The sequence below is a fragment of the Natator depressus genome, chromosome 1, assembly GCF_965152275.1.
Source record: "Natator depressus isolate rNatDep1 chromosome 1, rNatDep2.hap1, whole genome shotgun sequence".
Classification (NCBI taxonomy): Eukaryota; Metazoa; Chordata; order Testudines; family Cheloniidae; genus Natator; species Natator depressus.
In genome coordinates this window covers 166,800,505-166,825,192 of record NC_134234.1, presented here as the reverse complement: position 1 = coordinate 166,825,192, position 24,688 = coordinate 166,800,505, and the positions used below count along the sequence as shown (strand labels likewise).

Sequence of the window (24,688 nt, the reverse complement as noted above, 5' to 3'; positions counted from 1 at the left end):
CCACTGAACTGGAGGAAGTCACTGGCTAAAAGCACCTGGAAACAGAGTTTAAGTGCTAAACCAGTTTTTGACAGTAGTAGCCTCTTCTGCAAGTGCAGAGAGAATAATTTCTTCATTTCAGTTTATTCAAAAACAGTTCAGTTCAATGACTAGTTCATTCAAAGTTGAGAAATGACAGGGAGTTAAAAAAGCAAGAAAGCTTGTTTTCTTCTTCCAATCTATGAATAAAAAGGGAGTGAAAGGACGAGATCTACTAGTTCTCAAATCTTGAAGGATATGGTGACCAGAAGCAATGTATTATCTGTAGTTAGTGAAACTACAGATAATACAGTAAAAGCTTTTTTATCCAGCATGCTGGAGGAATGGGGGGTGCCGGTAAGTGAAAAAAATGCCAGTTAACTAAGAGGGAGGGAGTTTGGGTGCGGGAGGGGGCTCAGGGCAGAGGAATAGGGCGCATGAGAGGGTGCGGTGTGCTAGATCCAGGGGGCCCTCACCTCAAGCGCCTCCCCACAAGCGACATGTCCAGGCTGCTCCTAGGTGGAGGCGCAGCAAGCGGCTCTGCGCTCTGCCCCAGCCCTGCCCTGAGTGCTGGCTCTGCAGCTCCTATTGGCCAGGAAACGCGGACAATGAGAGTTGTGGGGGCAGCATCTACAGGCAGAGGCAGCATGCAGATGTGCCTAGCCGCACCTCCACCTAGGAGCAGACGGGTCTCAGATTTGAGGCATGAATATCATTTGTTTCCTTAGTAGACACACTTCTAAAGCAGAGTATACTTATCCTTTATCTTAGATGGGCCAGACGAATGTGTGGGTGAGTGGCAAGCTGGACAAAAATATGCTAACTGCAGTGCTTTATAGTTTTTAAATATAAAATTAATCAAAACCAAAATGGTATTTGCAATTGTTGAAAATACATCTTAAGTCAAAACACAGTAGGGTAATTAGCAATAATGGCTCTTAATACAATATCAAGAGAATGATTCCTCACCCACCTGAGAAGTATAGTTTATTGCAGACAAAGGGAGGCATATCATAGTCCTTAACTGCAATGGATTACACCAACGAGGAAAACAGAACTCTCTGACACCATCCATATAAAGAACTAAAAGACCACCCGACATACACAATTTATATAGGAATTTAATGATGGGAACCATACAAACAACTATATACAAGAAACGCACAGATCACTCTACTTACTTCCACAGATCCAGCAACCACCCCAAACACACCCACATAATCTGTTATCTGCCAGGTACTCAAATACCACAGAATTTGTTCCAAAGAGAGTGTGTCCAGGATACACATTTATAACTCTCTTCCCTAAATAAGGACACTCCAACAAAGCAGTAGAGCACATTGTGGAAAAGGCCTCCAAAAACACCAACAGATCCTGCTTCAAAACAGGAAGAAAAAACCCACTGGCCACATACCCCTAGTTGTCACCTACCATCCCACACTGGAACCCAATTACAATGAAGGCTTGTAGGAGACCACATCCTCAAATCGTTCTGAACCCCCTCTTCTAGCCTTCAAATAACCCCTAGCCTCACCCCTAGCTCATCAGCAGAAGCAAGCTGCCTACACACCAGGACACACCAACTCCAAGTGGTGTTCCTTATACAGTGCATCGAATGCCGGAATAACAATTATGTGGGTGAAACCAGACAATCACTACACTCTCAAATGAACTCACACAGAAAAATTATAGAAGACAAAAATACCATATCACCCATGGGCAAACACTTTTTTCACAAAATGATCTTTCAATATTCGTCCTCAAAGAAAATCTGTGTAACACCTTCAAAAGGTGAGCCTAGGAACTTAAATTCATAATGCTGCTAGACACTAAAAACCGTGAACTTAACAGGGACACTGGTTTCATGGATAAGTACAACAATCTGTAACATACATCTGCCTGCTAACCCTTAATGGCCATTTCAAACCCCTTTTGCATGACCATCTAACCCTTACAGCACACTCATCTCACATGACTTCCTACCACATGTTACCCCTTATGCTTAACCACCTGTCCCAACTTGTGTTCAACTCAGACACTCTGATTTCTTCCCCCAAACCAGAAGAAATGTGTGTAGCTTGAAAGCTTATCCCTTCCACTAACAGAAGTGGGGCCAATAAAAGATATCACCTTACCTCTCAAATCTAGTTTAGAAAGCTGGGAAACCTGATAAACAACTTGCACTCTCATGTCAGGGTAAACGGGCCATTTACTGATCACTTTACTCTTTCTCTCTGCAATCAAAGATGTTTAAAAGACAGAAGCATGCAGTGAATGAAGAAAGTCATCTGGCGCTGTAAATGATTAATTGTGTGTCTTACTGAAAGCCTGGTGATATGACCCAGGATGTGAACCAAAATGATTAAATCAAGTTTCATTTCACTAGATGATACATCAAGAATATGATACAATTTTAACACCACAGCGCACTCCTTAAGAAAAACGGATTGAGCATCTTCAGTAGTGTTAAGTTGTCAGAGATTCAGGAGAGGACAAAAATGGGGTCTATTCCTTCCTGACCAAGAGGAGATTTACTGAAAGACAGAAACTACAATGGCAAGGAAACAGTATTACAATTTATATTTCTTTGTATGTCTTGACTATCAGCGTTAATTCTTTTGAGATTTAAAAGAGATTCTTTTGAGACTTGTTCTTCTGGCCGAGAGGGGCCAGAAGAACAGGTATGTGGTTTTAAGCTATTTTCACTGTCGCACCATTGCTATTTTTACTGAACCTTTTTCTTGCAGAACACATTTGCTATATAAATGTCAATACAGGCAACAATTGTCAAGGTCTGCAAAATAAAAAAGCTAAATTTTAACAGTGTGCGGTATTTGTCACAGTATCTGGTACATCTAGAGAAGCGCATATTAAAGTCCTTATCCATTTTAGCTCAGGGCAGGGAAATTATTTTTTTCTAGACAAAATTCATTCAAAGGCCAATACCATTCCATGCTTTATAACAATAATTTTGGAGCCACGGTGATGAACAAACTGGAAACAGAGCAGTGGCTCTAACAGCACCCAAGAGTTTTAGAAGAACTGAAGGAAGAATCTCTAACAAGAATCTTCAGTACGTCACGAGCAAATAAACATATTCCATATGCGAAAACCTGGCCTCATTAAAACCAACAGCAAAAATTCCAGCGGGCTAGAATTTTACCTCATGACTTTAAAAAGAGGGAAACATGAAACCTATCTTAACAGCAGACAGAAAAAGAAGAAAATTATTTGGGCACATATTCTGACATCTCTGGGTACATAAATTAGCACAATGATAGTATAAATACAAATAGATCAAAAAGAATATTGCCTAAACAACACAGGTTTATTAAAATACATGTTAGAAGATCATCAATGTAATTCTTGACTACATAGATCAAGGGGACAAAGATACAGTGCATCTGGATTTCAGGAAGGCATTCAATATAGAGCTACTTAAGAAACTGGATAAATGCCAACCAGATGAAAATGTCATGGCACAGATTACAAAATGATGGTATAAAACCAAGTGGGAACAATACACAATGGAATGGCTTGAAAATCTACCCAACTCTACCAGTTAGAAAGTTTGGCATCTGACTAGCAGGCCAATAGGAAAGACAGAAGTCCTTTCCCTCCCAATCCCAGAGGGGCCAATGGCTCTGCTCTGGTAAGAAACCCAACACGCTCCATCTTCCTAACAGCTTGGGAGCTGGGTGGAGAGGGGAAGGATGCTTAGCACTATATCTAGATCCCACCCACCCTCTGTAATTTTGTACTGGGCTTAATGAACATCTGACAGAGGTTGCCTTTCTCTCCTCACCCCCCAGTATTTTCTTTCTTCTTCATTCCTAATACCTCCTGTCAGGAGCAACCTCTCAAGATGTATATCTGCCTCTCTCCCACATCCGTTTGTCACCCATCCCTGAGGCCTGCCGGGAAGGGAGAAAAAGATGGAGCATAGAAGCAACAGGGAGCTACAAGGATCAACAAGCTGGGAGTTTATAGGGGGCACATATGGCAGCACAGCAAGAGAATGAACTAACTCCCAGCAGTTCTCTGGAACTCTACAGAGCTCCAGGGCAGCAGCAGGCATTTACTCTGGGGGGAGATGAGGAGAGGAGGGGGATTATACTCAACTGAAGAGCAGAATTTTTGAGCCTAGTTTCCACTCTTACTGTCCCCCCACCTCCCTCCCCACTAATCCATGGATTTCTGCAGAATTTAAGATGTAAAAACACATACAGAAAGTGTGCCTAACCCCCTTAGAGTTGTGAAGGGAGGCTTCTGAACATGAACCTATGTAGTTGTGTCCAATCCTACAGCCAGATCACTCCAGGGTCCGCTACTAATCGCTTTCCTGAACAGCGCCAGAGGGAAATGAACAAAACTCTCATCAGTTTCTCTGCTGCTATTCAGAACCCTGTGAGCAGCAGTGAAATTGAAAAGAATCGTGTGAATTTCACTCTGCAACTGCTTGGGAAAGCACAGACAAGCTATGGAACTATTTATGGGGGAGTAGGACAACTTAAAAATACTCTAGGCTGAGACAGTAGTGGAGACATATCTAATATAATTGTGTGCACACATCTCCTGCACCCCGTGGTCACAACGGGGTCTGCATCTGGAACCTTCAGCAGCAAACTACAACCCCCTTCCAGATTAACTAAGCTGTCAGTACCCTTACTGATGCCAGTCACTAGAGGGAGATATGACCGTACACATCATCTAGCATATTACAGATGTACACTCCCTCACAAGAGCTAAGAAGCTGGGGAAAGGGTACAGCAGCAAGGACATTAACTTCTCCCCTCCTGAAAAGGAAAGGTGATAATGCAACAGAGGCACTGCTACAATTTATGGAGCTTTTCCTGACCTGCCACTAATGTGACCAATATCCCCTTTGAACCTAATATAACTCTTCTGCTTGTAATATTAGTGTGTGGGAGACCTCATTGCTAATAGTCCATCTACAGGTCATCTTGACACAGAAGATGGGGATGTAAAATCCTCCAAGGAAGAAAAAAAGACCCCAAGAAGAAAAATACAGTATGTAGTTCTGGATACGAAAAAACAAAAAGAATGAATAATGAAATTAAATGAAAGGATTACTGGAACTGTGACAATGCAGCAGGATCCATTCCAGTCAGGACAGAGACTAGAAAGACCCAAGTTTCTGTTATTTTGAACATTATTTACAATGTATTTATTATTAGTGATGACCCACAGCTTTGCCGCTCAACATTATGGTTTTATAGCATGTCTGACTGAGGGTGGGCAAATATGTGTGTTGTGCTGAAAGATCTTGTGTTGATTTGTGGGGGTGGTGAATGAGGGAGGTTTGTTATTGTGAGGGGCAATGTGTGTTTGGGTTTATTGAATGTGCTAACTGTGTTGCTGTGTGGGTGGCTTTGAAGAACTGTGGCAGTTGGGCCAAGGAATCCACCGTCTGTGCAGTCTCCCTCGTACAACCAATGAAACTGTTGCATTCAAATTAGCTGCAGAGTAAGGGTAATGATTGGTTGAGTCATCTCTGATATCAGAATGGTCACGCACTCCTGGCATAACAGATACAAGCCTTACTGTATCTGTACACCACACAGGTGTAATTCATAAAGTCAAACGGCTGAGAATTTAAAAATTGGACTATAACATATTGGGAATTCCAGTGATGACTGAAACTGGTGATATTCTGAACAGAAAGCACTCTCAGCCTTGCTTTCAGCTGTTTCCATCACTTCACACTGACTCCATAGACACTCCAGGCTTCAAAATGACACACAGTCAGGTGACAATCCTGAAATCTTCTTACACAAATATATTCCAACCTGTGCCCTTGTGTGGAGTGTCCAAAACACAGCAAAAACACCATTTCTGCCACAAAGTGAGGACAAGCATCACCAAACCTGCTCAAAGGAATTTCACAGCTTCCTGAAGGCCGCAGAGCATGGTGCTGAGTTGGTTCTGTTCACAGAAGTTCAGAGAATGCAGTTAGCATGTCTCTACAACCTTTCTCCCTCAAAACTGCTTGAAAGGGAAGCACCTGATTGTGTTTAACTTCTCCCTATAACTGCAGGCCCTACTTGCCGGGGTTGGTGTACATTTTCCAGGATGGTGGAAAGAAAGACAGGGAAAAATTGTCCCCAACTTCTACATGCTTCTCACAGGCAAGATTTTACTAGACCTTTGCTTCATGAATCAGGTTTTGGTCTTTCATCAAATAGATCACAAAGCACTTTAAAATTAACAAAGGTCACAACACCCATGTGAGATTAGCAATCATCTCCCCCATTTTTACCGAGTGAGACACTGAGATGGAGAGATTAAATGAGTGTGCCCATGATCACTGTGATGGGAATGGAACTCAGGTCCTTCAGATTCCTAGTTGTGCACTCTGAACTCTCTCAGCCATGTTCACACCATACGAAGAGGGAAACTCATATTTAGTTTGGTATGTGTGACTAGCAAGTGGAGTTAAAGTGATACAAATCTTAAAGGACACTTGAGCCTCAACTGGCACACAGTGAGGCATAGACACACAGAACCATACTTCATTGGCAGTTAATGTATGATAAATATTCTCTTCCAATAAAGAGTTATTATTCTTTTGATCTTTTGCTGGTTCTATTCAGTGAATGACTGGTTACTCATTCAGTCCCACTAGCCATTTGGTCCAACGACTAATGTATTTGGCAAGATCCCATATAAACCAGAAAAGGTAATAATGCCACCCAACCATCATAGTACTCAGTTCAGGATAGAGGTAAATTAATAAAGCAATAAAAGTGGTATAAGGGTTGTAAGATAAGAGATATGATGAGAATAACTTGAGAAAATAGCACTTATGTAGACTAAGAAAGATGACTGGGGGAGAGAGAACATGATCCACACTACAAATATCTTCCAAGTAGCAATCTAAATGGAGAGGAATTATTCATTGTCCCAGAAGAATTTAGGACAAAATATCAAATAGCCTGAGGGAAAGAAAAGTTTAGGCTGGATATTCAGTAGGAAACAACAAAATAGGAGCTGGTCAACGCACAATCACTACAAATGTTCAAGAAGAGGTTAAATTACATGTATTAATGGGAGTAATGTCATTAGTAAAGTGCCTGGAGGAAAGGATAAGGATGTAAAACTCTAAATGCATAATCTTGCAAAATGCAGGGGATCATGTTAGGATTAATCCAATTGGTCTCTTCTGGCCCTATTGTCTCAGGAAAGATGCCTTTGTGGGGAGAAGTCCAGATTTGTTTCCTAGGCATAGTAACATGGTGAACCCTCCACTCACAGAAGAAGTCTGCAGTACTCCAATAAGCTAGGCACAGCATTGTGAGAACTGAAGTTCCCAAACAAGACCATTATATTGACTTGGTCTGTCTAATCTGTATCCCGCATCCCAATTTCTAGTTTTCAGTGCACCTCACGCTTTCAGAATTCCCGGTTTTTTTTCCCCTCTAGAGATGCCCAGCCATAGGAGCTAATACAATAAACGCTCTTCAGAATTCCAACTGCATATGAGTGTATCCTAAAGTTATGAGTCCCATAACTTATTCACCTATGTACTAGGGAACATCTCCTCTAAACATAGTTAGGCCTTGTACATCAAAGGAAGATACTGATGAACAGTCTTTTGTAGGCCTCTAACCACTACATGCAGCAGTTAGGTCAGCCCTGTTAGAATATTATATTGTGTTTCCTAACTGTCCAGAACTAGAATCCATTTGATTGAACTGCCAAAAGATGTGCAAATGCACACCTTTTGTTTCTTTAAAAAAAATATTTATGTTTTAGTCCTTTGTTCCTCTCATGCACTAAGACTGGCTTTGAAAGAATTTCAAATGGCTGAGTTTTAACATTTCCAACAGAGAAATTACAGGTCTGATTCCTCCACAATGCCTTTATTTCACCCAATGAGCAGAGCATTAGTGAAAGTTTCAGTCTTCCTATATACCCAACAAACACTTAAAAACATAAGTCAGGTACTTTATGCCTCTCCACTTCTGAGACAAATGGAGACGAATTTAGAAGGTCAATCCAACACTTATCCTCGGAAACATATTTGTGTTTATTTCAGTAACAATCGCTCTCTGGAGAAAATGCAGTCAATAACACTTCAATAAAAGCGGCCTTTCAGTTTGAAATAGTGGTGATCATTGAGTATCAGAGTTCATTTCAATCCCACTTTCTGTAGCACACAGCACTAGGTATTACATTATTTCTCTCTGCTCAGTTCTTCCTGCCAGCTGTGCTTACCCAAAAGAGTCAGAACCTTCACTGCTCCCAGTTCTTGTGTGTGTTCCTTCGTTTCCCAGCCCCACCAACTCCACTGGGGACACAATCATACATTCAGTTTAACTGGCTATAAACACTAGTGACTACTCCTCCAGAAAGCGTACCAGAGATTTTTATGTCCAGAAGGGACTACAGTGATCATCTCCGGTCTCACCTCCTGCATAAATGAGTCCCTTACATCAATTGTCAAAACAGTTATAATGAGAAATACAGTGTTGGAATATTGAGAGCATGTGAAAAGCAAACACAAAGGTGTTCTGCTATTATTTAAAAAGCAAAGATTTTTTTTTGAATGTACCTTCTGAGCTATGTCAATTGCTCAGTTTAGAAACTGTATAAATTATGGGTTACACACACACACACAGAAACATGAACATGTTGAGGTTCCTTTGGGCTAGAAGAGTGTGACTTAGTTTAGAATAGTACTGTTAAAGCAGTAAGGTTTCTAAGTTATTGTCTCTTCGTTGTCTTAGGATAAATTTATCACTGGATCAGAGTTTGAACCCAAGACCTTCAAAACTAAAAGAATAAGCTTCAACTGCTTGAACTAAAGGATTCAGGCCTGATCTACCTCTAAAACTTAGGTCAACCTAACTACATTGCTCACAGCTGTGACCTAAGCTCTGGTATAGACACTGCTAGGTCAACAGAAGAATTTTTCCATCAACCTACCTACTGCCTCTTGAGGGGATGGATTTACTACAGTGACAAGCAAAACTTCTGTCACTTTAGCAAGTGTGCACGTTACAACTGCAGCTGTGCACCTTTACCGCTTGTAGCGTAGGCATAGCCTATGTCCCCTTGCTAGCAGCTGCAGCAGATTGATTAACTTCCTGTGTGAACCAGCGACTACATAGGGACAAAAGATGCACACTTTTCTACTGTAAGTTATATACAGAATGATTAAGATCAACCTTAAATGCAAAGAGATTGTTAAGATGCAAAACTCCAAAACTTAAAAGCACTATGCATATCCTGTGGAATAATTCATACGTTATGTGTCTTTAAAATTGGTATTTGTTAAAATGGATGTTTGGCCCTACCAAAAACCTAGGGATGAGAAGTTTACTCTTAACTTTCCCGTTGACTGTGGCTTTCCTCAGCAAAAATCTGAGGTATCAGTTTTGCCTCCTTTAAACGTGCACAGTTTCACACTTAGCAAAAAAAGAATGTCTGCTGCCTCTTAACTGAATGGCTATTTTGAATACAATTTCTACCTGTCCCTGGATAGGGAGTGTAAAAGAGAGGACAACAAAGAGGCCACTAATATTCATTTATAGAATTTTGGAAGATGTTAGCTACCACAGCAATGAGCACAGCAGGATTACCTCGGTATGGCAGATAAATAGCAAGGGATACGGTGAGCAAAGGTTTGATGGTCCTTTTAGTTCCTTACCAAAGGAAAAGGTGGTATGGAAGCACTGTTTCTGTATGAGTGACTGGACGTGTATACTAGCCTAAAGACTACAGTTGTCAGTTAATGGCTCATCATTCTTCAAATAAGAACTATTACTCAATTCGAGATGTGCTGGATCTGGCTTGAAGTTTTATGTCACTTATTTTTTCCAGAAAGAAACCTAAGACCATTTAAGAATGTTATAAACACAGAAAAGTGGAGAATATAGTCCTTTCAAAAAAGAAATTGTGTTGTTTTAATTATGTTTTGGTACCTAAACAGTACAGCGGTAGGATGCACGAGAAATGCCGAGAAGGCAGGTTGGACTGAATATATAATACACGTCATCTTCATTTACAAAGGTGATTATTTTACCAACAGCTATACCAGTGACATCAAAGACGATGCAGTTATTTCCTGCTCCAAATATATAAGAAAATAATGCTAAGATATTGCAGTGTGCGGTTACAGTTGGTAAATATTGATTTTCTGAGGAGGACTACTGCAGGAATAGACAACATCTACATTCTGCCTTCATGGATCTCAGTGGTTTACAAAGGGCAGGCAAATCTCACCATTTTACAGAGGAGTAAACTGAGTAGTTAAGGGTCTTTAAGAAATGCTGGGCACTCCAACTCCCATTAAAGTTAATAGAACCTGGTGGCCTTCTTCATGTGCCCTAAGAGGCAAGCTGAAGATCACATAGCAGGTCAGCTGCATTTGAAGACTAAGGGCAGAACCCAGGTCTCCCAATTCCCAGTTCTATGCTCCACTATGCACTTGACCACCCAAAGGAAATTTACTATAATTCGTGGCTTGCTCTTGAAAAAACTAATTTTCAGAAAGGTTACTTTGCATTCTGCTCAACTTGGTGCACATTTAATTAGAAAAGTCAAATTTAATATGAAAATGAGCATTCTAACGTGAACTAATTGAATGAAATCATGTCCTACACAAAACTGGATTTATTTGTTACCATCCCTGCATGTCATCTTTACAATACAGTATGAACAAGTTCAGTACAAAGAGCAAAATTAATTCAGTCCTATGAGCTAAATTTATAATGTATTGCAATTACTGGAAATAAGATGCAGTACAGAGGCTATTTTCAATATCATTAGTAAAGTAAAATGAATGTTCTGCCTGAATCCTTTTTCTAGTAAATCCTTTTACATAGGAACAGAACCCACTCAAAATTAACTCTCCCTGTGTGAATATATGGCAGCTGCCATCTTCAACATCTGTACATGGGGACATTAAATTGACTCCACAATGAAGGAGCAGCTGCCTCTTCATGCTTCAAGCCAAACTTTAATTAATGGAGTTTAGGAAGAAGCTTTCCCTGTGGACAGGTTATTCCATAACTACCTATTGCAGGATTTTTTTGAGCATTCCTATGAAGCTACTGGTCCTGTATGCTGTCAGAGACAGGACTAGAAGAACTAACAACCCAATGTAATATGGCAGTTTCTATGTCCACAACATTAACTATTCTGGCACTTGTACAGGTATTACCATCCATCTTACATTAATTCATTTTGATACAGTACTGTTCTACTGATTTGCAGATTAACTGCAGATGAGACCCATACCCAATAAGGGGTGCTGTTATATAGCAGTGAGGAAATTATTTGTAGCAGATAAATTGTTTACTGACAACAGAGGTAACCGATTATTTACACTTCTGCAAATGTGTCATTCTACCAAGATGCAAGAAAAGTAAAAACTCTGAAATAAATCATTGATATTGGAAGAGTAACCAGCTTTCAAATCTCCCCACTGTATTTTTCTGCTGAATGCATCCGATGAAGTGAGCTGTAGCTCACGAAAGCTTATGCTCAGATAAATTGGTTAGTCTCTAAGGTGCCACAAGTACTCCTTTTCTTTTTGCGAATACAGACTAACATGGCTGCTACTCTGAAACCAGCTTTCTCTGCTAACGCTGAAAGAACTGTGGTGTCTTATGCAACACTGCCCCAAAAGAGATAAGAGAACGACATCTCTCTCCACTCTCAAACCTGCACAATGTACTGTAGTTCTCTGTGTGTTGAAATGGCATAGAAAAATTAACACAGTTTAATTGACTTTACTTATCCAGGCATCTTCCATTTCCTCATAAATGAGAATCTTAGCACGTTTAAGGTGTTACCGACTTGTAAGTGCTGCCCAAATATAAAAAAACCCCAACAGTCCCTAAAAGCTCACACTCTAAAAAGATAAGACAGAAAAATCAACATCTTTAGAAAGAGGTGTACACTTCCTTGTTGCTTTAATTCCTCTTTCTGCCTCTGCAACCCTCACCCTCTTCCCTCCTGCCACCTTTATGTCTAGATGCCAAAGTCAACCTAAACTGTCATTCCTGCCATGATGCACCCTCCTGCCAAACTTAGGGCATATGTGTTACAGCCCTTGCTGAGTCTCCTCTAGTACACAATTACCAGTCTTGCAATCCCACAGGCTCTCAAGCCACCTGGTTCTGCACAGTGTCTAGCAATCTATACTGTCTCTCGTTCTGGCCTCTTAGGCAAGCTTCAAGGTTCAGATTCCCTGTCTGGGACCCCTTCCTTGGGATGTAGGACCCTGCAAGTCCAACTTCCCTCATCCCTGACACCAGTGCCGACCTTTCCAGCCCCCTCATAATTAAGGCAAGCCCCCTCTAGAGGTCCACCCTCATGGGCACTCAAGATTCTGTTTAAACAAAGCACACAAGCCTCACAAAGAAATTTCTTAAAACACACGTGTAACCACATCTTACTTTATTCTTAAAAAGCATTCTAGAATTACAAATCTATGGAGCAAACACACACACACACCTGAATGCAATTCCCTTCCCCAGTGTCCTCTCTATTCTTGAGTCTTTTGGGGATTTTTAAGGTGCTTCCTGCCCCCACACCTTCTTTCACTGACAGCCATGAGGCATTCCAAGTGGTTCCTTCGTACGGAGATACAGACAGCTTTGTCTTCTTGGGTCCTGTGAACTGCTAGACAGTTGCTTAAGAGGTGTAGGAGGCAAGGCTTCAAGTAGCAAGCTGAGTGTCCCGCGGTTCAAATGGGCAATTAACAGCCCCTTCCACCTTCCCATCCAGGTGGTCATGAAGGAACAAATCAGTCTTCAGAGGGAGGTCTGGGAGCTTAAAATGAGAAGCCCCCAGCCCTTTTTTTGATTGCACAGCTAGAAACTATGGATGCTGGTGTCCATCTGCAGAGCCTGAAGAGGTTTTGGGCAAGGTGGGTATTGAAAAAGGATAGGCACAGCCCATTGTCACCACCTGCCCAACAAACAGATAGCTGATTTTGCCTAGGAGGCAACTAGTGATCTCCCCATCTCATCCTCTGAAGACTCTTGTTCTACCTGAGAGAGAAGAGATTTTGTTATGTGGGACAACAAGTAACATTGTTCTGGGGTGATCCTCCTCGAGTTGTGTAAAGAATAGAAAATAGGTAGCAGAAGGGACTGAAGACAGACTCTTATCTGGACCAACCCACTAACTCACCCTCTCCAGGGCACTCCATATCTAACAGGAGGAAAACGAAGGATGAGATTTTTTTTCCTGCTCCTGGGTCAGAGAAGACAATGAAAGATGGGGCCAGGAAGCCCACCCGCTGAGGAGGTGGAGAGCTTTTGAGAAGTTCTTTTGGAGGAGAAATCAAAAATTCCTTTATGAAGGAAAATAGGAAGGCAACACAGGCCCCCTTGATCCCAGCTCCCACTCCTAGATGAGGAGACAAGGAGAGGAGGGAGCCCTACTTCCAACATGTAATCTTGCAAACTCCTGCCTGACACCGGCGTTCTCTTTGTAAGTTACCTTCTTGGGTATCTAGAAGGGCTTGTAAGCTGTTCCACTGAACCTTTGGTGACCTACTTTAGTAGAGCATGATCATCTAGATTTTAGCCACTCACATTCATGCTTGGGCCTGGCATGGAGCTACCACAGCAAGATCACAGCATGAGCAGAAAGGAAGAGGGAGCATGGGCAGAACAGACCTGCTTCTGAAGATTTCAGGGGAGCAACACCTGAGGGACAGCTTTTTCCATGAGGAAATTTCCTTTGCCCTCATCTGCATTATGTCACTCCAAATCTCTCTTGAGACCTGGAAGAAAGATGGTGCCTCAGCAGAGAGGTACCAGGATCCACTGCTCATAATGAAGCAGGAGGAACATCTGGGGAAGCTGCCTGTATGCCAAGAGAAGATGGAACTGACCACAAACAGTATATCCAAGACTAGTTACCACCAGTCTGATTGACAAAGAAGATAGAATTAATCTCCCTCTACACTGGTGGAAGACACACCCCAAAAGTAGCATCAGTTCATTAGGCAGGAGAGAACCATGGGCAACAGAGAGAAAAAAGGAGGTGGTTTCATTTGGCAAAAGGACTCTGAACGGAGATAATATTATTAGTTGGCGCACAGTTTATGTGTAAAATGTACCACATCTCAGCCTTGATGCTTTATTGCTTACCTGCTAACAGGAAAACTGAAAGTGTGCCCAATTCCCGTGTCTGGTTTGCAGTAGTGTCTTGCTCTTTAATCAGCAGAAGGAAAAGGGACAAAAGAAAGAGAATCTCACCTATAAGTCTCCTCCTCAGGGAAACAAAGAATATTGGAGTGTCAGGAAATAAGGGCTTCTAGTCAGGAGCTGAACAGTGAGTCTAGCTTACATTTCTATATTTACTATCACATCTCTTCAGATTTTCTCTGTTATATCAATTCTTTTATCTGAGCTTCCCATTTCTCTTTTCACTAGACTGAGTTGGTTTTCTAGTAAACTGTTAGTTTCCATTTTATCAACTATAATCATTTGCTCAATGTTTTTAATAAAAATTTTGAGAACAGTTGATAAATTTCATTATTCTTTGAAAAATTTTCATTGTATTTGTCAAGTTTATTTTTATTTATTTTTTTTTTAAAAAGTAGCTACACTTTGATTAAAAAAATATTTTAAAACTTTGGACCAGCTCTAAAAATTGTAAACAATACGTTGGCCTCCCACCCCAAGACTTGCACCCATGCACCTGTCAGCTCCCAGGGTAGTAAACAACACTGAGGGTAGCAGAGCTATATGAAACCTTCCTCTCTGTTGCAGGTCTAGGTCATGGACAGTGTCTCAGTGACTCGGCCTGGTGCTTTTCCTTCTCCCCTGCTCATCCTTCCTCCACTAGCAGGTTATAGTCTGCCACTTTATAAGGAAAGAAGTGGAACGGGGTAGAACAGCCAGCAGATGACTTCTCGGAGACAAATGGAAAGCCTAACTTGCCCCACTTTAGCAGAAGGCAGGGCTTATATTCCCCTCCACTATTTTCTCAAGTGTCAGCAGAACCCTTGCTTCCCCTTTAAGTGGCATGCATTTATTATCCCTACCATCACCATGCTCATATGAGGCAAGGGAACCACCAGCTGCCTCCCATGATCAGTCTACCATTGCTGGAGCCAGAGGGGACTTGGGATTAGGATAGGAGGATAATGAGGTAACATAGTCCTGTGGATAAGACACCAGTCTGGAGCTAAGGAGACCAGGATTCTATTCTTGGCTAAACCACTGATCTGCTGCAACAACCTGGGCAAGTCACTTCACCTTTCTCTTCCCCCACCCACCTTTTGTCTGTTTATTTAGACTGCAAGCTCCTTGGGACAGAAACTACCTCTCACTATGTATTTGTGCCTCACCCAGCACAATAGTGCTGTGATAACGGCCAGGGCCACTGTAAAACAATCTCCCTCTCACAACTGAGATTCTCAGCAGAGAAGCAGCTTCTAATTCAGCCTACTCCTGGTCATTATAGGGTACCCTCCCAAAACATTCACAGGCAAGTTTGGACAGTGTCAGACATGAAATACGATCTAAAAATTAAAGTACTGAAGTGTTACTTAGTATCCAGCAGCAGCAGAAGCCTGGGGTTTAATTTATGGCCTTGTCTTAGATCTAGTTGAACCCGCACTTTTAGACACTCACCAGACTGCTGTTAGAGGATCCAAATACTTAATTAAGCCTCCAGAATCTGAACAGGGTCCAGGCACTGCTCTGCCTGGGATCTCTACACACACACTCAGCATGTAAATTTTCTAGTTGGCATCCCCACTACTCCTGAGAGCTGAGTTCTTACAGTCCAATTACCTAGTCCCTGGGACCAGAATGCTAGCCATGAGGGCACTCTGGATTTAAATTTACCTCTTATGGGGCATACGATAGGTGTAGCAAGTAATACACACAGGATTCTGAAACATACAGCATAGCATGGCCCCCTGTTTCTCCAGACACTAAGCACAAAGGCTACATTTTGTTATCCATTACTGTCTGGTGTAATTCTGTTCTCCAGGAGAAATATGCATTTCTGGATAATTTTTTCCCCCTTTAAGTTTGACTTCTAGTTGTTTTTAATTAAAAATTTCCTTGGACATATTTTACCATGCTGGACATCAAAATTCAGTTTATTTTCATTCTTATCATCTTACACTTTCCATTTTTTTATTTTTAATCCTTTCATTAGCTCTTTTAGCATGCGTAACTAGAACATCAGGCCACTATAGGGTTATGCCTTGAAATTTCCTAATTGTATTACTTCTGTTATCTGCTTTAAAAAAAAGTTATGGTTTTTGTTTATTTTTTTAAGTCTTAATACTTCCACTGACTTTTATCCCAGTGGGCAATATCGGATGTAGTTCTATTGTCTGACTTTTGTTTCCTTATTTTTTAATTTCTTTTCCTAGTTTTATTATATATAAAAACTGGTTATATACAAGTCCCAAGGAAGCCAACAAAAGACTAAAAGATGCCTTTTGATACGAAACAGATACGAAGCCCATGCTTTTCAAAGCCAAATCATTCATGATGCCTTGATAGAGGATAAATAGTTACGTTGTCTAAACAAATTTCATGAATCATTTTAATACGGATTTTGGTACAGAAGAGAGCACTAGGAACGAAAAATCAACGTTGTTGCCAAGGCATTACATTTGCATGAAAAAAAATCCCAAACCCAAACACCTTGCAGAATTATATATGTGACCCAAAAGCCACAATAAAAAAAATACATGCCAAGAAAAATCACTGCAAGGAGTACAAAGGACACCTGACTGGTAGGTAGATATGGATCAGGGCACTGAAGAAAATTCAAATACTGAAATATTTTGCTTTTTAGAGAGGGATTTTTGCAAGAATTAGAGTGACATTTAGGGGGTAAGCTCTGAAATATTTTCTTTTTGGAAGGCAGTGGCCTGTGTTTAAAAAAAAGGAAGTCTGGATGAGAAGGCAGAGGGATTAAAACAGCAGCTCAAGCTGTGCTCTTTTCTTTCATGACATGAAAACCACATTTTCTCTTCCACTTGTCACACACTGGTGCAAGGTTATCATATTATCACAGCATGGGGACAAAACAAAATTAGATACACAATCTGTTCACAGGACTTGAGCGAGTGGACAATAAGTTTCTGCTCTCAAACACCAAATCATTTGTTGTGACCTCATTTGCAGTGCAAGCTTTCTACTAAAAAATCCTCAAATGATTCATTGTGCCACAGAAACAAATAACTGTGGGTTGACCTGATGTATATTTGTGGAGTGCTCCAATGTCATTAAGGTTATCAGAACTCAATCCCTCAAAACATGCCTAGCAGGAACTCGGATATTAATATTAACAAACAGTACTTCTTCAGCATTTTTAATCTTCAAAGAGCTTTGCAAACAATTAGTTCATTGTACAGGGAATGCACTTAGCAAGAGGAGGAGGATTGACTTACATTACTCTCAAATAGCCTCTTCAGCCACTGCTTGGAGCAGGGTTGACAGGCTTTGGAGAGATGAAAACTGGATGAAAGGGCAAGGCAATGGAACAGAGAAGAGTAAGATCCTAGTGGATTCAACACTTAAGCAAAAGTTCTATTTACGTGCCCGAAAAAAACCCATTAAATTATCTGTTAAACTAGGAACTTACTTCCTGGCAATACTGCAGAATCCCTTCTTTTGTGCCAATGCAGGTCTTGGTCCCTGAGGGGTCAGATTCCCATTTTCCATTCTGAACATTCATATGCATATTGAGTTTGCCACAAAACATGGCAATTTGGGGCTCTGCCAACAAGCCAGCATTTCCATCAGTAGGCACCTGGAAATAGGAGGAGAACACTGTTATTAATTATTGAAATTTCAATCCAAGGTGGTAACAGTTCAAATGAACTGGAATCAATAATTTCTGCTAATCTCTGCACAGAAAACAAGAGAAAACAAAAATCTCTTGAGTAATTCAACACACAACAAACTCAAGACATGAGAGGTTTTAAATTGAAAACTCTTTGGGGCAGGGATTGACATTCACTGTCAGCTTGTCTAGACTAGGATAAAAGACATATGTAGTTAACACACACTGGGTAACAAACATGTTTTAATTTCAGCTGATCAAAAATGGGGAAAGTTTTCATAAAACTTGGGCCCTTTTTCATTAAAAAAACTCTGAAAATTTTCAACCAGCTCTATTTAAATTAACACTTTTTAAACACTTCTGTAGACAGGATAAGGCTTATTTTAATGTGTGTTAGCTGGTATGATAGAGGTGAACCCAAGCTTCCACCGAAGTTTCTAAAATACAGTTTACCTGGACTACACAAGACACTTAAGATGTGCTAGCTAAAATGTGTTAGCAAAACACATTTTAAAAATACATTTCTTATCCTATTGTGGGCAAGCCCAATATGTCTTTACAATGCCTGGTACCATGGGCCCCCCTGTCTACTTGAAGCATCTAGGTATTAACAGAGTACAAATGACGAACAAAAATTAATACCACCAAACCCCCCCCCATGCCTGTGTAATTGCTGAAGGGAGTCACATGTGATGTTGTGTAGACTCTATTTGTGTGTGTGTGTGTGTGTGTGTGTGTATAAAGAATGAGTCAACAACCACAACAAAAAACCTTAAAGTTGTTATATCATAACTATTCACTGGGGCACAGTTAAAGATGGTCTGTGGAGCTTTATTTAGGAATTCCCTCATTTTTAAATTATTTTTCCTGTAATGATGTCATTTTATATTAATAGGATATTTACATAAAACTTTAAATATCTGAAAGTTTCTGTTTGGCCATTTATATATATGCATCTTACATTCAGATATCATGTGAACCCCCAGGAATTTCTAAATGCCTTATAAACCAGTGCTTTCAGAGACTGCCATATGTTCTATAAACATCCTTCTGTCTAGACTGTCTCCTTAAGTAACTCAGTATTGAACTTCTTCAAAGCTGAAATCACCCTCAAGATGCTGATTGTGCAGTGAAACCATGTGACAGGAGACAAATCAGTTGTTTGAAATGAAAGAATCAGCAGATACATTAACCACAATGTTACTAACTGAAAGCAAACTCTGGCAAGAATACAATGGAAACAGATGTCAAACATCAGCATCAGAGGGTATTACCTTCCAGCAGGGAGTATGGATGGATCTAAGCATCTGTGTTGAGCAGCACTCTAAATATTAGGAGGTTGAAAAATTAAGCAGACACACCAAGTGGTGAGCCCAAAATGGAAGAAAGATCTCCCATAAAAGTTCTGGGCCAGCACTGTAGCAGAAAGCCGAACATAGCCTTCCTTCTGCCCCTCACAACTGTCCTTTCCATCACATCACATAGGTGAGAGGTTTATCGTAGGAGTGGGTGGGTGAGGTTTTGTGGCCTGCATTGTGCAGGAGGTCAGACTAGATGATCATAATGGTCCCTTCTGACCTTAATAGCTATCAATCTATGAATCACATCAGACATTTGCACTACCAGCATGCATGATTCTCCCCCCCTCACCACCACCCAGCCCTCACATTTAGGGGTTGACTCATGTACGCATGATATGGCAGTTGCTATGATTCAGGCAACCAAGTTTTTCATATACAAATACAAATGGAGGTTTTCACTGCCCTCAAGCTCACTTGCATTCACATAAAGGTACGACTTGCATCACATGCTCATTTCTGTTCTGTGGAGCAGTACAAGAAAGTAAAAAAAACCTGGCTGTTATGAAAACAGACCTATGTGATCCTCTAAGCCAGTGTTTCCCAAACTTGTTCCGCCGCTCGTGCAGGGAAAGCCCCTGGCGGGCTGGGCTGGTTTGTTTACCTGCCGCATCCACAGGTTCGGCCAATTGCAGCTCCCACTGGCTGCGGTTCGCCGCTGCAGGCCAATGGGGGCTGCAGGAAGTGGCACGGGCTGAGGGACGTACCGGCTGCCACTTCCCACAGCCCCCATTGGCCTGCAGCAGCGAACCGCGGCCAGTGGGAGCCACAATCGGCAGAACCTGCGGACATGGCAGGTAAACAAACCAGGCCGGCCCGCCAGGGGCTTTCCCTGAACAAGCGGCAGAACAAGTTTGGGAAACACTGCTCTAAGCTGCTACAGTTAGTAGCTTTTCCGATCCAACTTTTGCTTTAGGATGAAAGAAGAGATTTCCAAATAATCTCCCCACCACGCACCCCTTACCATTTTTGACTCTGCCTCCAGATCACTTTGGTGTTTGTTGTTTCACATAGTTTATCCAAGCAGGGTAAATTGACAAGATTCTTATAACTGAGGCCCAAAAGTTTAACAAACAACAATACCTAGCTCTCACATAGTACTTTTCATTACTAGATCTTCAAAGTGTTTTATAAAGGAATTCAATATCATTTCCCCATCTGTAAAATGGGATTACGGAGTCAGAGAGAGATCGCCCAGTAGGTGAGTGGCAGAGAAAAGAACCAAACCTAGGGGTTCCAAATCCCAGATTAGTGTGCTATTTGCTAGACCATGCTGCCTTCAGTGTGTACAATAATTTCTGAACATCACTGAAACTGATCAGTATCTTGTGTATTTCACCTTCCTGTTATTTAGGTCCCTATTAATAGATTACCTTTCCTTGCCAGCAAAGTGCCATGGTAAGGCACAAACTTTTTAAGCAGCAGTAAAATGAAAGTGATGTGACACCCTGATAACTTGCATCCAAGAGTTTTTAAAGAGCTGGCTGAACAGCTCATTGGAGCATTAATGCTGATTTTCAATAAGTCTTGGGGCACTTGGTAAGATCCAGAAGATTGCAAGAAAGCTAACGTTCCAATTTTTAAAAAAGGTAAACGGGATGACCAGAGTAATTATAGGCCTAATAGCGATCCCCGGTAAGACATGGAGGAGCTAATATGGGCCTTGATTATTAAAGGAGAGTAACATAATTAATGCAAATCAACATGGGTTTATGAAAAATAGATCTTGTAAAACTAACTTGATATTTTCTAGTTTGACAACAAGTTTGGTTGATAAAGGTAATAGTGCTGATGTAATGTTCTTAGACATGAGTAAGGCATTTGACTGGGTACACATACGACATTTTGATTAAAAAACCAGAATGATATTAAATTAACAAGGCCACATTAAATAAATAGATTAAAAACTGGCTAACTGATAGGTCTCAAAATGTATTTCTACTTGGGGTATCATTGTTGAATAGGTGTGTTTCCAGTGGGGTCCCACAGGGTTTGCTTTTGGGCCTTACACAATTTTACATATTTATCAATGATCTTGAAGACAACATAAAATCATCACTGACAAAATTTGCAGATAAGACAAAAATTGGGGGAGTGGTAAATAATGAAAAGGACAGGTCACTGATTCAGAGCGATCTACATCATTTGGTAAACAGAGCACAAGCAAACAATATGCATTTTAATACAACTAAGTGGAAATGTATATATCGAGGAACAAAGAATATAGGCCATGTCTACAGAATAGGGGACTCTATTCTGGGAAAGAGTGACTCAGAAAAAGGATTTGTAGGCTGTGGTGGACAATCAGCTGAATATGAGCTCCCAAAGTGACGCTGTGGCCAAAAGAGCTAATATGACCCTGGGATACATAAACAGTGGAATCTCAAGTAGGAAGAGTGAGGTTATTTTACCTCTGTATTTGACACTGGTGAGACCACAGCTGAAAGACTATGTCCGGTTCAGATGCCCACAATTCAAGAAGGGTGTTGATAAATTGGAGAGGGTTCAAAGAGCTACGAAAATGGTGACGGCATTAGAACATATGCCTTATAGTGACAGACTCAAGGAGCTCACTCTAGTTATCTTAACAAAGAGAAGGTTAAAGGGTGATCTGAGTACAAATATCTCCATGGGGAACAAATACTTAATAATGGGCTATTCAACCTAGCAGAGAAAGATGTAATACGATCCAATGGCTGGAAGTCAAAGATAGACAAACAAAATGGAAATAAAGCACACATTTTTAATGGTAAGGGTAAGTAACCATTGGAACAGATTATCAGGAGTCACAGTGGATTCTCTTCACTTATAATTTTTAAATCAAGTTTGGATGTTTTTCTAAAAGATCTGCTCTAGGAATTATTGTGGGGAAGTTCTATGGCCTGTGCTATACTGGAGGTCAGACTAGGTCAGAGATTCTCAAAAACGTAGACCGTGGATGACCAGTGGTCCGTGAGCTCCATTCAGGTGGTCCACGGATAGTTCCCTCTAAGGTGTGCGCCTGGGTGGCTGCACACAAGAGAATGAAGGGCCACTCACCTAATTAGTGGAGCCAGGACCCTGGACAAGGTGCACATGTAAGGTGAGGTGGTGGCCTTGTGGGGAATAGGGGGTTGGTGGGAGAGAGCAGTGGGGTGAGGAGAAAGGGTCGGGGGAATTTGGGACATGAAGGGCTGCGGCGGCCAGATAAATAGACAACTTTCCCCAGCTCCAGAGCTGCGGTTGTTGGGGAGAAACGGCCCTCCTTCCCAGCCCCAGCTCTGTGGCTGCTGTGGCAGGGGAGAGACCTCCTCTCCTTCCCAGCCCCAGCTCGGGGGCTGCCGCGGCAGGGGAAAGAGGGCACATCCATCACATTAGAAAGGTAAGACTACTGATATTAAAATGCGAGTTGTGTGCTTTTATTTGTAGAACAAAAAAAGGTAATTATTATTAAGGGTTTTTTTATATAGTGCTTTTATCCAAAGCACTTTACAACAGTTAGTTAACGGTACAAACAACATTTGGAAAGATCATTAAGTGGTCCACCGAGAGCCTCAGCAATTTTCAAGTGGTCCACGAAAAAAAAGTCTGAGAACCACTGCATTAGATGATCACAATAGTCCTCTGGCCTTGGAATCTAACAAAATATGAATCACCAGTGGCTGCATACTAAAATGTATTTTCACTCTAATGTTCTCAGACAAAGGAGAAAAAAAAATAGTTGTAAAACCTAAAAGGTGACATGATCAGTTTGGAGCTGGGATGAAGGAGAATACTTCAGAAGGGTACAATCCTAGAATTTAATTTTTAAAAAACCAGGATTTGATCATTTTATCACTCAATCATTGTCTTTGTTCAAAAGTCAGCAGACATCTCCTTAACACTAGTAAAGCCAACCACAGACTTCACACACCTCCTCCTTCCACCACTACACACACACACACACACACACACACACACACACACACACACACACACAAACATTATTTCAAAGTCTTCTTGATTATCATCTCAGGGCTTGTCTTCACTACGGGGGTAAGTCGACCTAAGTTATGCTCCTCCAGCTATGTGAATAACAGACTAACACGGCTGCTACTCTGAAACCTGTCATAGCTAGAGTCGATGTAGCTTAGGTCGACTTACCCTGGTGTCTTCACTGTGCTGTGTTGACTGGAGGCGCTCTCCGGTTGACTTCCCTTACTCTTTTCGGAGAACTGGAGTACTGTAGAGCACTCTGCTGTCAATTTAGTGTCTTCACTAGACCCCCTAAATCGATCCCTTCTGCATTGATTGCAGCAGTGTCAATCTCCCCATAGTGAATACCAGCCTTCAGTATAAAACACTGTAAAAGCCAGAGACTTCTTTCATTTCAAGAAGTTACCACCATTGTATTATCTGCAGAGTTAGTTCTAAAACAAAAGAATATCATAGCATATAAAAAAAAAAAAAAAGGATGAAGATGAGAAAGTCTTGGATTAAGAGACTAGAGGATGCGATTTTACAGGGAAGGGTTTTCCATTCGTGTTCTATAGGAAATCTCAGTCTGGTTGAAAAACAGCTACCTGTAAAGGCTTTCATGGTATAACTGCAAATTTTACAGAAATCAAATTGAAAAGTCAAAAGGAAAAATCTACTTGCTAATTGCTAGTAAAGATGAGAGGCTTGTAGTTAATAAGGTACCAGGAGGCAAATGGATGGTAACCACTCAGTTTAACGTAGTTTCTTAATCAAAGATCTGAAATGGTCAAGTATGTTATTTCAGATCCAAGTATTTAGAACATAAAAGTTAATTTAAAGGCTCAGTAGCATCTCTTAGGTCTTGTCTACACTGCACTGTAAAGTGCACCAGCGGTTGTGATTTGCAAAGCACTCTAAAGAGCTGCACTCTACCAGCCCAGATACGACCCTGTTGGTGCCCTCTAAAAGCTACCCAGTCTGTGTATGTCGTTAACATGAGCTAAATACTGTTTAGAGAGCACCAGCAGGTTTTCCACAGGGCAATTAGAGCTCTACATATTACAACACGTTACATATCACACGCCTTTAGTGTACTCTGCCAGCTCCTTCTCGATAAGCCCTTACTCAGCCAGAAACCACTGCAATAAACAAATCCATCCCTTCCTTAAGGTTAAAGCACAGTTTAACTTTGAAAATTATACATCTAAAATATTCATGATTATGATCTGAACAGTTCAGCAACACTGATAATGTCTGTGTTAACTGCATATGTATTGTAGTCAAGAGTTAATTAGTATAGCCATGCCAGTTCAAAATACGGAAAGCAGAATGTGTTCGTGACTTGTTTTAGTAATTTGATTAGCCAGTAAAAATAAATTCTACCCACCACAAGCCAAAGACAAGGTGAAAGATGTGCCTGCATATTAAATTTCTAGTTTGTCAGAAAAATGAAAAAAGCATGATGCTTCATAAGGGCACTAAAACAATCATGAACTTCCCTAATGCACATTTATGAGATGGTGTAATTTTAACAAAAAAGAAACCTGTCGAGAAGAGTTGATTGGGAAGAC

The 24,688-nt window shown here is 41.0% G+C and overlaps 1 protein-coding gene across 4 annotated transcripts in view; it reads right to left on the bottom strand.

The window, feature by feature from the left end:
• The window catches only part of APP (amyloid beta precursor protein), a 303,941-nt gene that overhangs the window by 211,737 nt on the left and 67,516 nt on the right, over positions 1-24,688 (bottom strand). For all 4 annotated transcript variants that reach the window (XM_074971197.1, XM_074971202.1, XM_074971220.1 and 1 more), the window contains exon 2: positions 17,623-17,790. In XM_074971197.1, the coding sequence (XP_074827298.1) occupies positions 17,623-17,790 (168 nt within the window). The remainder of the gene's footprint in view (positions 1-17,622; positions 17,791-24,688) is intronic.